Consider the following 12,965-nt stretch of genomic DNA (forward strand, 5'->3'; position numbering starts at 1 on the left):
AGAGAAAGACAAATACCACGTTTCATTTATATGTGGAATCAAAAGAACAAAATAAAGTTGAAACAGACTCATAGATACAGAGAACAGACTGATGGTTGCCAGCGGGAGGGCAGTTCAGGGACTAGGTGAAAGGAATTAAGAAGCAGAAAATGTAGTTACAAAACAGTCATGGGGAAGTAAATTACAGAAAGGGAATATAGTCAGTAATATTGTAGTAACTATGTATTGTGCCAAGTGGGTACTGGAAGTATCGGGGTGGCGGGGGGACACACTTTATAACAAATATGATTGTCTAATAACCACTATGCTATATACCTGAAACTAATACAAAATAATTCTGAACATATACTGTTATTGAAAAATAAAATTAAAATTTATTTCCCTTCAACACTTTAAAAATATTGCTCAATTGTCTGAGCAGCCAGTGTTACCAATGAAAAGGTAGAAACAATTTGATTTTCAGTCTTTTTTAGCAATTTTTTCCTTGGAAGATTTTCTTTGCACTTTTGGCATTCTGAAAGTTTACATACATGGAGGCCTTTTTATATCCATTAGTGAGAACACAAGGGGTCTTTTAAATCTGAAGACTTATGGTATTCTTTAATTCTATGGAATGTTCTACTATGTGACTGTTTTCTCTTCTACATTTTTTTCTCCCACAAATCCTATTAAATGAATGTCTGACTTAAATCTATCTTGTCCATTTCCTTTAACTTTTCCCAATTCACTCTTCATCTGTGTTTGCTTCTTTTCAGCCAGTCCTATGGCTTTTTTAATTAAAAAAAAGTATTTATTGATTTTAGAGATAGGAAGGGGGAGAGAGAAACACTGATGTGAGAAACATCGGTTGGTTGGCTCTCATATGCACCCCAGTTGGGTATTGAACCCACACCTAGGCACCTGCCCTTGACTAGGAATTGAACCCCCGACCTTTTGGTGTATGAGACAACGCTCCAACAGAGCCACACCAGCCAGGGCATCCCTATGGTGTTTTAATGTTGGGGGTGTAACTTACAATGTCTCCAATTGGTTTTTTCCACAAAAGTCTTGGTAATGTACAGATATGATTATGGAGCTGTCCTTCCTCCAATGCTTATTTATAAGCTCATATCTGCTCTGAAATTTCTGACTGTCCACTAATGCTTTTTCTGTTTAGTCTAGCTTCTACTTCCAGTGATTATGGAAGAAGCTAACCTATATTGGAAAAAAGAATGTGCCTGTTATTTGTCTTTTGGGACTAGGGGTTTCCTATTCCTTCTGATATCAACAGCCTAGATAATTCACTGCTCTGTCACAGTAATCCTTCGGCTCATCTTTACTGCTCTAGCTGAGGATAAACTCTGCTGACTACTGTTTGGCATGGCCAAAAGTGAAGAAAGCCAAATTACCCCAAAGTTCTCCAAAGGCTCTTTCAATTCCTTCCTAGCACTGACACAGAGCTAGAAATCATTCACCAGTCCTTTCATGCACATGCTTTAAACTGTGGTTACCCTCAATCTAATTCCCACTGATATGTCATTCATGGATTCATGAAAGTTTCTAATCCCCTGATAACATTCTTTCTTATTTTTACATACTGCTCAGAGCTGTTAGGGTCCACTCATTTTTGACCTCATGCATACAGGAACTCTGTCTGAAGTTCTGAAATAAACAAACTTCAATGTTGCTAATAATATTTTCCACTGTATTTCTCATATTATAGTCCAATGCTATAGTGACAGTATCACTAAATCACTAAAGACTATATACAAGGCTCAAAATGCTTATTTGCATCCATATAAACTAGATTAATCATTTTCTTAAATGATCAAATTCTGGTCCCATGCCTGTTCCACCATTCTCTATAATGGGGTACTGAGATACTCTACCCAGTTTACAATTTTATGCTTAGGAAATATTAACCTAACAAAAAAGAGAAGTTATCCTTTTAAAAAGATCTTGAAGTGCAGAATTCCCATTCTTAATAAAGTTATTCCACATTAAACTGCTTTCCAACCTCCCTAAATCCATATACAGGAAGTTCTGCTACTTTTTATTACCAGGAGTAAAAACTTATTTTTGTTTCTAACTTCAAAATAATTAACAGTTTTAATTGACAACAAGTACAATGAGCCAGTGGTATAATGTGGCTACTAAGCAGCAATTCCTTACTCTGTAAATCAGAATACTGCTAGAGTACTTCATTCATTCTGGGTACAGCATTTCAGAACTATAAAGAGAAAAACATTCAGGAGTGACCAGAATTTTGAAGAAACTAAAAGTATGTATAATGTGTGGCAGACCTGGCTATTATCATAGTCTGTGTTCTCTTCTTTTTGTACACACTACTATATCATATTTGCTAGTCTCCCTTGCAATTAGGTAAAGTTGTATGACTGAGTTTTAGCCAACATAATGGGAAAAGAAGTAATATACATCACTTTCAGATCAGGCACATGAATGAGCCATTCCTTTCAGTTGGATGGAAGGAAAGCAATCTGGAAAGCCATGTGATAGAAATGAGAAAGCTCTCAGCTCGAGTGTTTAAGTGACTCTGTGGGGAAGTATACCTGCCAGTCTAGTCACCTGCCTAATATTGTTAAGTGAGCAAGAAATAAACTATTGCATTAGTAACCCCAAGGAATATTCCATATCATAGAAGAAATATTTAGAGTGAAGAAGCCTGGGTTAGAATGGGGAAATAGAAATGAAAAGAGTATTAAAATATACAAGAGTTGCCATAATGAAAATAGATTAGAAGGGTTCTATACAGTACCTGGGAAACAAATGGAAATTAAGAAATGAAAGCCGCTCAAAATAAGTTGATTTTTTAGAAGCTAGAGCTAACAGTAGTGTAAAAAAGTTTCAACAAAGGTGGGATACTGACCTAAAGGAGAGACTATATAAGAATCCAGAATTAGATGATTAACTAAACTAAAATTCATAAGAGTTTCCCACCTTAAAAGTCTGTAATATATACAGTAGGTTGTCGAATAACGGAGTTTTATCCACCATTGTTTTGCTATAATGTAGGTGAGAAGGAACTTAATTCGTGTTTCTATCAATAAGCCTAGAGTAAAACTGATTTCATTATACATTGTTTTGCCTAAAGTCACAGAACCTGTTGATAATGTTAAGGGAATGCTTACTGTAATTAATGTGCATTTCCCAGCTTATTCAACTTTCACTTGAATAATTCACAATCAACTATTAAAACAGCCATCAGGGACATAATCTGATCCTTTGATAACTCTCTGACCACACTTCCTCCTACTATGCCCTACTCGCTCTGCTCTAGCCACCCTGGCCTTCTTGCTAGTCTTCTAACATACCAAACACACTTTTATTTTGCTTCAGAGACTTTGCGCTTGCTTTTCCTCAGCCAGGCAGCTTTGTCCTTTGCAAACTCAAATGGGTCAGGGTACCTTAAATTTTTCAGGTCTGTGCTCAAATGTCATCTTCTTAGGCCTTACTTAGCGTATTTGACACTGTGACCCTACCACGCTGTTTTGGCACTGCTTAGCTAAATTTTTTTCCATAGCCATAGGTTAGTATTATGTATTTATTTATTTTCACACCCTCCCCAACTAAAATGTAAGCCCTAAGAGAATACAACTTCTTGTCGAAATTGTTTATTATATTCCCTGTACATAAAATGTGACCTGACAGAGAATAAGCACTCAATAAATATTTCTCTAACAAAATATTTGAATTTAACTTCCTATGAATGCTCTAAAAACTACAAACCAATTTTGTCAAAGGTACTGAAAAACTGATTAAATTCATTCACTAAAGGAAGACATATAGAAGCCTACAATATGCTTATTATGTACTCTGGGAGTAGAGGTGGGAAAAAAAAGTCCTTGACTTCACATTCAGCTAGGACAAATTAATATTTAATGTCAGGTAAAGATAAAAAGAAATCAGAGTAAGGACAAAGAGAGTGATCGGCAGAGGAACTACTGCTGTAATTGAGAAACTAATCAGGGACGTGTCTCTGACGTGATATCTGAGCAGAGACCTGAGAGAAGTAAAGCACCATGCCAAACAAATATCTAAGAGGAGTACTCCAGGCAAAAAAAGCATGAACTATTATTTGTTATTGGTAGTTGTCTAAATTGGCATAAACTTCAATAGTAATTTGGTACCATCAAAGATGTTCAATGTGCATATTCTTTAACTGAACTACAGTTTACCACTTTTAAGAATAAATGCTAGAAACCACATAGTAATGCTTGTACAAATTAAAACCTATGGATGCAAAATACATAGATAAATAAAACCCAGGGATGACTACTAGAGCAGTAAACTAGAAAACAACCAAATACCTATGGACAAGAATCTGGATAAATAAGTTGTGGTATATCAAAACCACAACTGGAACACAACAATGTTCCTCCTTAAAAGTCCATTGTTTTTCCACAACAATGGAAAAAGCTGTGTTGCTCAAGAGTTACATATGGAAGAATATATAAAAAAAATAAAGCAAACTGCAGAATAGCATGCATCATATAATTCCATTTTTGGAAGACAAAAAAATTTAAAACGTAACCTTACTATACACATACACACATACATACATCATTCTGCCTAACAAGCACATATACCAAATAGTTAACAATGCTATCTTTCATATGAAAACTTTTATCATTTCATTCACTTTTGAAGTGTTTGGAATTTTTACAAGTTCTTATTATTTTAATACAAATAAGTTTCTTTCGCAAGTATAATAATTTTGCCCTCACAAATTACCTCTTCTGGTAAAGCAGAATGGGGTTTGTCAGAAGTTGCAAGTAGTAAAACTGGAGCAAATGAAGGAATATTCTGTAATAATGTGATAAATGTGGCTTTGAGTGTTGGTCCAACTATTTCCCACCACAAGTGGATATGAGGAACATATACTATACTTGGTGCTGTTCTCTTAGCTTCACGAATCATCTAGTAAACAGAAAAAAAATTTACAGTTAAAAAGTCAGCACATCAGTAATGCTATGCTTCCCCCGATCCCACAATCTTATATTTTATCTCATATTTAGAAAACACAATTGCTTTAAGCAGTGAGAAAACAGTTCAAGAAATGCAGAAGACTTTTCTGCTGTAACAAGTATAAAAATATAAATATTAAACACCTTTTCATTAAAAAAATTTAATATAAAAACAGCAAAAACAGAAGCAGAAAAATACCTGGATACTTACAATATAGCAGTCACTGTTTTAAGCATAATTTTCACAATGGCCATACACGGGAAATACTATTATTTTCCCCATTTTAGGCAGAGAGATCTAATAATTCTTCTAAGGTCACTTAGGTATTAAGTGATAGAAATGGTCTTTAAACCCATGTCCTTCAATAACTAAAAACTTATGCTTTTATTTCGTAAGCTTAAAGTTACACATCAGTAAACAAACAAAGATGTACAAAAAAATGAAGCAATTCTAGACTTTGTCGCTGGAAGGCTGCTTTGCCTTACAGCTTATTTGTCTGGGTAACAATGAATGACCTGGGCACATGTTTCTTCAGGCGATGTAGCACTGACTCCAAAAAGAACAGGAATGTCCAATGTATACACTGCAAATTTTTCCAAAGCATGGATGACAGCTGGTGCCAAATGAGAACCCTGACCAAATCCTGGTTCTCCCACTATCAATATTCTTGGTCGAAAAGAAATAGGTTGATAACAAGCATTTCTGGAAGAAATGAGTAATAAGCAATGTTTTAGAAAACAAAAAAGTTTAAATTTTCTCACAAATTACCAATTATGAATTTACATAAATCATACATTTTGACTATTTTGTTGGCCAAACATAACAACATGGCTCATATGGTTTTTGAAAACAATTATCTTCCACAAGTTTTTAAAAATACTTATAAAATGGAATTTCTACTATAGTGACAACTGCAACAACAAATTTTCTTTTTTATATTTTAACCTTAAAAAAATACCAGATTAGTTGGTATCTTTTACCTTTCAATCACCATCTCATTTAGTGTTAGGGAATTTACACATCAAAAAAAAAATTGCAAGGAAAATGTACCTATTCAAATGAAGAAAATTAAAATTTTCTTTTGCCTTATTAAGGGAATTTTGAGAAAGTCCATTCTCACATACTGATGGAACATCATCGTCACTGTATGCCAAGTCACTTTCTAGCAGAGGACAAGAAATATCTATTAAAAAAAAAAGGATTGTACATTAGTAACTTTTTTAGATTGCAAATTTTTATGTAATGCTTCAGTTAGCAAACCAGTGTACTTCAATGACATTTTTAGAGAATCAAAAGTATTGTGTAGATATGAGTAACAAAAACAGTTAGGTTCTCATTTAATGTCATCAACAGATTCTGTGACTTTAAGCAAAACAATGTATAATGAGACCAATTTTACAATAAGCTAATTGATACAAACAGGAGCTGTAGCTTATACATATCATTATTGTTATAATAAAATGACGTTGAACAAATCAATGTTATCTGAGGACCTGCTACTAATATAAAAATGCATTCCAAACTTAAAATAGATTAAGGTAATTCCTGAAGTAAATTTCCTTCAACTATCTAAGAAAAGCTTGACCAAGTTCCTTTCAAGAGGCTGTGTATAAAAAAACATTGTTGAGATGTATAAAACATTTAGCTTTACCGATTATAAAAACTAACTTTAAGTAATCAATCAAGTTTCATACCAGAGTCTAATGCTTTATTCGTTCTGATTTCTGCATGTGGAAATACTCTCAGCAGGCCTTCTAAGATCTTGTGAACAGTGCTTTGCAGAAGTGGTTTCACAATGGTGGACAGTGCCTGCCCAGGTGATGCCACAGCTCTTTGGGAGGCTGGTATCATCTTTTGCATAGCTACCTCAAAATCCTTAGCTGAGATATTAATTGAAGAGAGATCTAACTGTAGTTTCTCACTAGTGGTATAGATCTGTGGGTAGCGTCGACGCAGAGCACATAAAGCAGCTTCAGAGCATATTGACTTAATATCTGCACCACAGTATCCTATCAAGACAAAAAAAGAAAAAAAGTAAACAACCATTCTATTAGCATTACCAAGGTTAAAATTAAGTCAGCCTAACAATATAGTAGCAAAATATTTAGGTGTAATAAGGCTAAAATCTCACATTTACTTAGCAAGCTTATATGGTGGTGATAACCATCAACAAATCAACTTCTGTGAGTGAAATATGCAAACAGTAAGACAGCATAGGGGTCAAGAGCAAGAGTTTTAAAATCACAGACAAAGTTCAAATTCTAGTTTGTCATTTCCTAGACGTGTAATCTTTGGAGAATCATTTATGCTGTCAGCCATTTCTACATCTGTAGGTGGGGATAATGTTAAGGACTTAATAGGTCTGATGGGAGAATTACCTGAAATATATGTACAATGCTCAATAGGATGACTAGAAAAATGTAAGCAATCAGCAAAATACAGCTATTATTATTGTCTATTTTGCTCTCAAATTCCCCAAGAGCCGATTTGTCAAATATCTCTTTAGTATCTGGAACTTTGTAGGAGAGATGAAAGAAACAAATATAACCTTGTATTTCTTTAAATTAATCTTGAAATACTACAACTTGTTCCATCTTTGAATTGCATGTATTTCTTAATACTTAAAAGCAATGCTTACCAACACAGTTTTCTGCTAGTTCTTCTAGAAATATGTCCAATGGTTTAGGATTCCAATCTCTTGTGTGAATCTTTAGAATTTCTTTTCGAGCCTACAAATAAAAACATTTTTGTTACATCTATAATAAAAGTGCTATTCAGATTAGAATAATTTCAATTTAAAATACTTTTAATTATCTAAAATGTTAAAGATATCAATACCTAAATTAAAATATGGAACAGTATAGAAAGATGTATTTGTAAAAGTTTAAGGAATTTATATTAAACAGATTTACATGTATAGCACTCAAGTTCCATTCATCATAAACGTGAATGAGAAAAACTGACTACTGAACTATTGTTCATTCTGGTACATGTTAAAAACTATTTTTAACAGTATTGACGGCTCTACTACATTTTCTTTCCAAGTGATGTTAAATTCTTACATCTTTGTCAGGTAAGCTGAAAAGAAATTCTCTATCAAAGCGACCAGGCCTGCGTAAAGCAGGATCAATAGAATCCAGTCTGTTCGTTGCACCAATGACCACAATTTCTCCTCTGCTGTCCAATCCATCCATAAGCGCTAGCAGGGTGGAAACAATAGAACTAAATTTTAAAATAAAAAAGAAGAAATTAATCGGGTGTTGAATGTAACATTTCTTCTTTTAGTAAGAATAAATACATTAATTGTGAATAAATCTTCTTAGACCATTTCACTACTTTTAACAGATAAAAAAAACCTCTGGCCCTGGATGGTGTGGCTTAGTGGACTGAGCACCGGCCTGTGAAGAAAAAAGTCGCCGGTTTGATTCCCAGTCAGGGTACATGCCTGGGTTGTGGGCCAGGTCCCTGGTTGGGGGCATGCAAGACGCAACTATGTATCTCTCACACATTAATGATTCTCTTGCTCTCTTTCTTCCTCTCTTTCCCTCTCTAAAAAAGTAAATAAAATCATTTTAAAAATGACTTTATAAAATTCTGTTAAATAGCACACTAAATGGCACATATAGATTAAAATCAATTGAAAGCATAGATGATTTTTACAATGCCACAAATGGATCATGAAAGCCCTTTCATAAAACATCATTTTTCAAAGAAACTTGAGAGTTTCCAAATAAGAGAAACATTTAAAAAACAAAACAAAACCAAAAACTAAGTACCAGGTAGAGAAACAGTATCGAAAATTACAAAATGTTCTATTTTATCAAACAAAAAAACCCCCAAAATAAAATACACATAAAGCATAAAAACACATAATTTTAATTACATTTTAAACTTTTGATTGTAGAGATTAGTAAAATAATCTCCATGTCTTCATCAACAAGTTTCAACAATTAACAATATTCCTTTTATATGCTTTACCATATAGCTTTAAAAAACAAAACACAACAAAAACCCTTTGACAAATAATTTAAAATAAACATTTCATGTTAAGTATTTCACATATGTATTTCTATGATAAGGACTTTTAAAAACTTCCACAATACTATGATACCAATGTAAGTGACAATTCTTTAATATCACCTAATACCCAATTTCACCTGATTTTCTCAAAATCTTTTTATATTTGATTTGTTCAGTCCAGATCCACACACTGCACATGGTCAAACATCCCTCAAATAAATAATGGCTACCATCACACTCCCTAACTTTTTTCCTTTCCTTCGTGCCATTTATTCGTTGAAGAAACTGGGTCATTTGAATCGTAGAATTTTCTTCCCACATTGTGAACTGGATGGATAGCTTCCTGATGGATTAGGAACATTGTTCTTTATAGGAAACTTACAGTTAGTAAATGCAAAGGAAATTATTAAGTTAGAAAAATCACCATTTTGCAACTCCTTATGGAAAAGTGAGTCTCTACCTGTGGTTTTTAACTGGCAGTCCTTTTGCCCCCCAGAGGACAAATGTCTGGGAATATTTTGATTGTCACAAGTATGGAATGGGAAAGGGAATGTTTGGAATTTAGTGGGTGACGACCAGGGATGCTGGTCTTCTATCATCTGTATATCCTGTGAACTGGTAGTTAGATCTAAAACTTAAGAGATGCAGGTTAAACTACTTGGGATAGCACATTTCATAGGAATATGTCATGTATGTTCTTCATACTGTATACTTCAGCAGGTGCATAATGCTAGTTTCTCACTTGAGGTCAGTGGGCTCAGTTTAAGTGAGATGTTGTCACTTTATTCCACTTACTATAAACTTCACTGTGAATCTTTATACCTTACTGTTCTAGCAGTCACTAATAATTACTGCTTAGATTGGTGTTTCTCAATCCTGGCACAATTGACATTTTGGGTCAGAAGATTCTGTGGTGGGGAGCTGTCCTGTATATTCTAGAATATTTTAACACATCCCTGGTCTTCACCCACTAGATGCCAAGCATTCCCTTCCCCATTCCATACTTGTGACAATCAAAATGTTCCCAGACATTTGTTCCCTGGGGGGCAAAAGCACTCCCAGTTAAAAACCACAAGTAGAGACTCACTTTTCCATAAGGGGTTGCAAAATGGTGATTTTTCTAACTTAATAATTTCCTTTGCATTTACTGACTGTAAGTTTCCTGTAAAGAACAATGTTACTTAATTAACTATAAAATTACCCTGATTCATGGCCTGAATCATGGCTATAGAACAGGAAAAAGAAATGCTTGATTAATTTTCTTTATCCAATTTTCAGAGTAATGAGCCCCTAACACAAACTTCAAACTGACCAATTAGATTTTTAAAAAAGAATCATTGAAAACTGACTTTTCAATGTATTTGATGCATTTCAATGTATTGTAATTATTTTTGATGTTCAAATTGTCCCATCTTTAGTCAATGGAAACTTGTTCAAAATTAGGTCCTACTTCATTCTGATATGACCCTATTAATCTTCGATTTCTTCCTTGCTTCCAGGCTTGTCTTGCTTATTTCCTGCCTCAGTTCTGCAATCTATCATCTCTCCTAAGAGTGCTAGTATTTACAGTCCACAATCTGGGTGCCAGAGGTATGAATTTCTACTGGATTGTGATTGCTTCTAGAGACTTTTTCAGTGTCCAAAGCTAGTAATTGTTTTTTTTTCTTTCATCATCACATTTACTGAAGAAATGAGTATGTTACTGATTTAATGAAACCAATTCAGATCACACTTCTCTCAGAGTATTTTCTTTAAAAAACTCATTATGAAATCATATCATTTTTAATTCAAAATAAAGATTTTAGGGTTTCAATTTAACTTGTTTTATATCTGCATCCTCTTTTTCTTAGGCTAAAATCTTATTTTCTAATGCATCAAAATAATTACTTGTACACTAAATTTCTCTTAAATATGAGATGCCATATGCTTGCTGAAATGACTCTAATCCCTTTACAACTGTTCCAAAATATAGTAAATTCTCAGTTACTTGATTGCAAAGTGATGTTAGTATTGTTAAATATATCTCCCTATTAACACAATACAGTATGGGTGATACTGAAATGTGTCATATAGAAAAAGTTTGTATGATTACTGTACAGACATATATACATTTTTTAAAAAGGTACTTTATTGATTTTAGCCAGAGAAGGATGGGAAAGAGAGAAAAACATATAGACATTGATTTGTTGTTCCACTTATTTATGCATTCACTGGTTGCTTCTTGTATGTGTCCTGACTGGAGATAGAATCTGCAACCTTGGTGTATCCGGACAATGCTCCAACCAACTCAGCTACCTGACCAGTGCAAACATAACTATTTTTACCATAGTACTTGACATTTTAATTTATTAGAGCAACAGATGAAAATGCATAGCATCAAGTCAAAGACGACCACCACAATATAGTAAATATCCTCAGGTGTTAGAAAAGTCAAAACCTACCTATTACTCAGATTATTTATAGTTCCTCTTTTATACCATTTACAATAAAAAACATTACTAGCAAATATGAAGGCATGCAAACATTCACTTTAGGGACTCCCAAATTAATTAAGCAACTATACATAATTCATGAGCTAATTTGAAGAGAAATTCTGAAAAACTGGAAACAAACTGGGACTAACAGTAATTTACATTCAAGTTGAGGCAGTGACATTAAGGAAAAGTGCTTCTTGAGTAACCAGCTTATCATAGGGGAAATTCAATATTCCCATCCTGAAAATGAGGAAGTTGTACTAGAATTAGAACATTAAACTAGTAGTCATGCACTAGGACATATTTTGTTTGGCTCAGACAGTGTCTTAAAAGCATGGGAATTGGTTGGCAACATTTAAAAGATATTTAACACAAAAATATGAACATAAAATTTAAGAAAGAAAATTTATTTTTTAAGTCTGCATCAGCTTCTGCACTTCGATAGGTTGGAGATAAAAACAACTGCCTATGCTCTGATGGTTGAACACTCAGCCATATTACCCACCACAGCTCCAGTCTTACCATTGGCTTGGCTCACTCATTTCATTTGCCTTACTTCGACAGCCAGTGAGCATTTAAGCCTGGACAAGTTTAAGTCTGTAACCAAGATTTTTTAAAAACATCACAAATAGTATTTTTTATTTGTCAATATCGAAAGTCTGAATTTTAGCCCTGGCCAGTGTGGCTCAGTTGGTAGGGCTTGTCTCACAAACCAAAAGGTCAACAGTTCGATTCCCAGTCAGGGCACTTGCCTGGGGTGTGGGCTCTGCCCCAATCAAGGTACTTGCAGAAAGCAACCAGTCTATGTTTCTCTCTCACACTGATGTTTCTCTCCCTCTTTATCCCTCCCTTCCCCTCTAAATTTTTTTTTTTTAATGTGAATTTTAAACAGATTCTTGGACTAGAGGTTTGTATCCATCAGCTCTTTAAACTTTTGCACTTGTCTCATCCCCAGCAGCTATTCCAGAACTGCAACCTTCACCATGAAGCTCCATGAGTTTTCCCAGTTCAAACTTGGGCTTCTCCAGCACGTGACTTTTCTAACAAAGACAATGGGGCAGATAAATAGACTGGCAAGCCCTTCCTATGTCTCTTCCAATGCTGTTCGGAATCACTACACTGACCACTTCCTTCCAAGTAATTTGTTTGTACATCTTTGGTTATGACTTCCAACACCTTCATCTGTATCTGGCAGACCCGTTGATTAAAAAAAAAAAAAAAAAAGAGGCCTCCAGAATCTGATTGCTGTTTTTTGTAAAACCAACACAGAACAGAGAGAGACAATAACCATTGGCAGTTCTGACATCAACATGAGCTTCAACCATGGTCTGCCATTTTTTGACCACAGAGCACATTCTGTCACAGGTAAGGTCCATGCTATGAAAATTAGTTAGTTTTTGCTCAGAACATCCACAGTAATTAGATTCAGTTTTCTAAATGCAATTTCATCATTCTGTAGGTCAGCTTGGTTCACTTCAAAAACATGACCCTTGAGATCATCAGATG

General features: G+C 34.4%; 1 protein-coding gene across 1 annotated transcript in view; it reads right to left on the minus strand.

Annotated features, from left to right (window-relative positions):
* Positions 1-12,965, minus strand: part of ATAD2 (ATPase family AAA domain containing 2) — a 57,743-nt gene that overhangs the window by 12,297 nt on the left and 32,481 nt on the right. Inside the window, exons 14-19 of the mRNA XM_054590089.1 lie at positions 8,028-8,187; positions 7,604-7,694; positions 6,660-6,974; positions 6,016-6,148; positions 5,481-5,667; positions 4,732-4,917 (exon numbers count right to left, since the gene is read on the minus strand). Of these exons, the coding sequence (XP_054446064.1) occupies positions 4,732-4,917; positions 5,481-5,667; positions 6,016-6,148; positions 6,660-6,974; positions 7,604-7,694; positions 8,028-8,187 (1,072 nt within the window). The remainder of the gene's footprint in view (positions 1-4,731; positions 4,918-5,480; positions 5,668-6,015; positions 6,149-6,659; positions 6,975-7,603; positions 7,695-8,027; positions 8,188-12,965) is intronic.

Source organism: Pteronotus mesoamericanus, unplaced genomic scaffold (assembly GCF_021234165.1).
Source record: "Pteronotus mesoamericanus isolate MK-2021 breed Mesoamerican mustached bat unplaced genomic scaffold, CSHL_Meso_final scaffold_174, whole genome shotgun sequence".
In the NCBI taxonomy this organism is placed as follows: domain Eukaryota; kingdom Metazoa; phylum Chordata; class Mammalia; order Chiroptera; family Mormoopidae; genus Pteronotus; species Pteronotus mesoamericanus.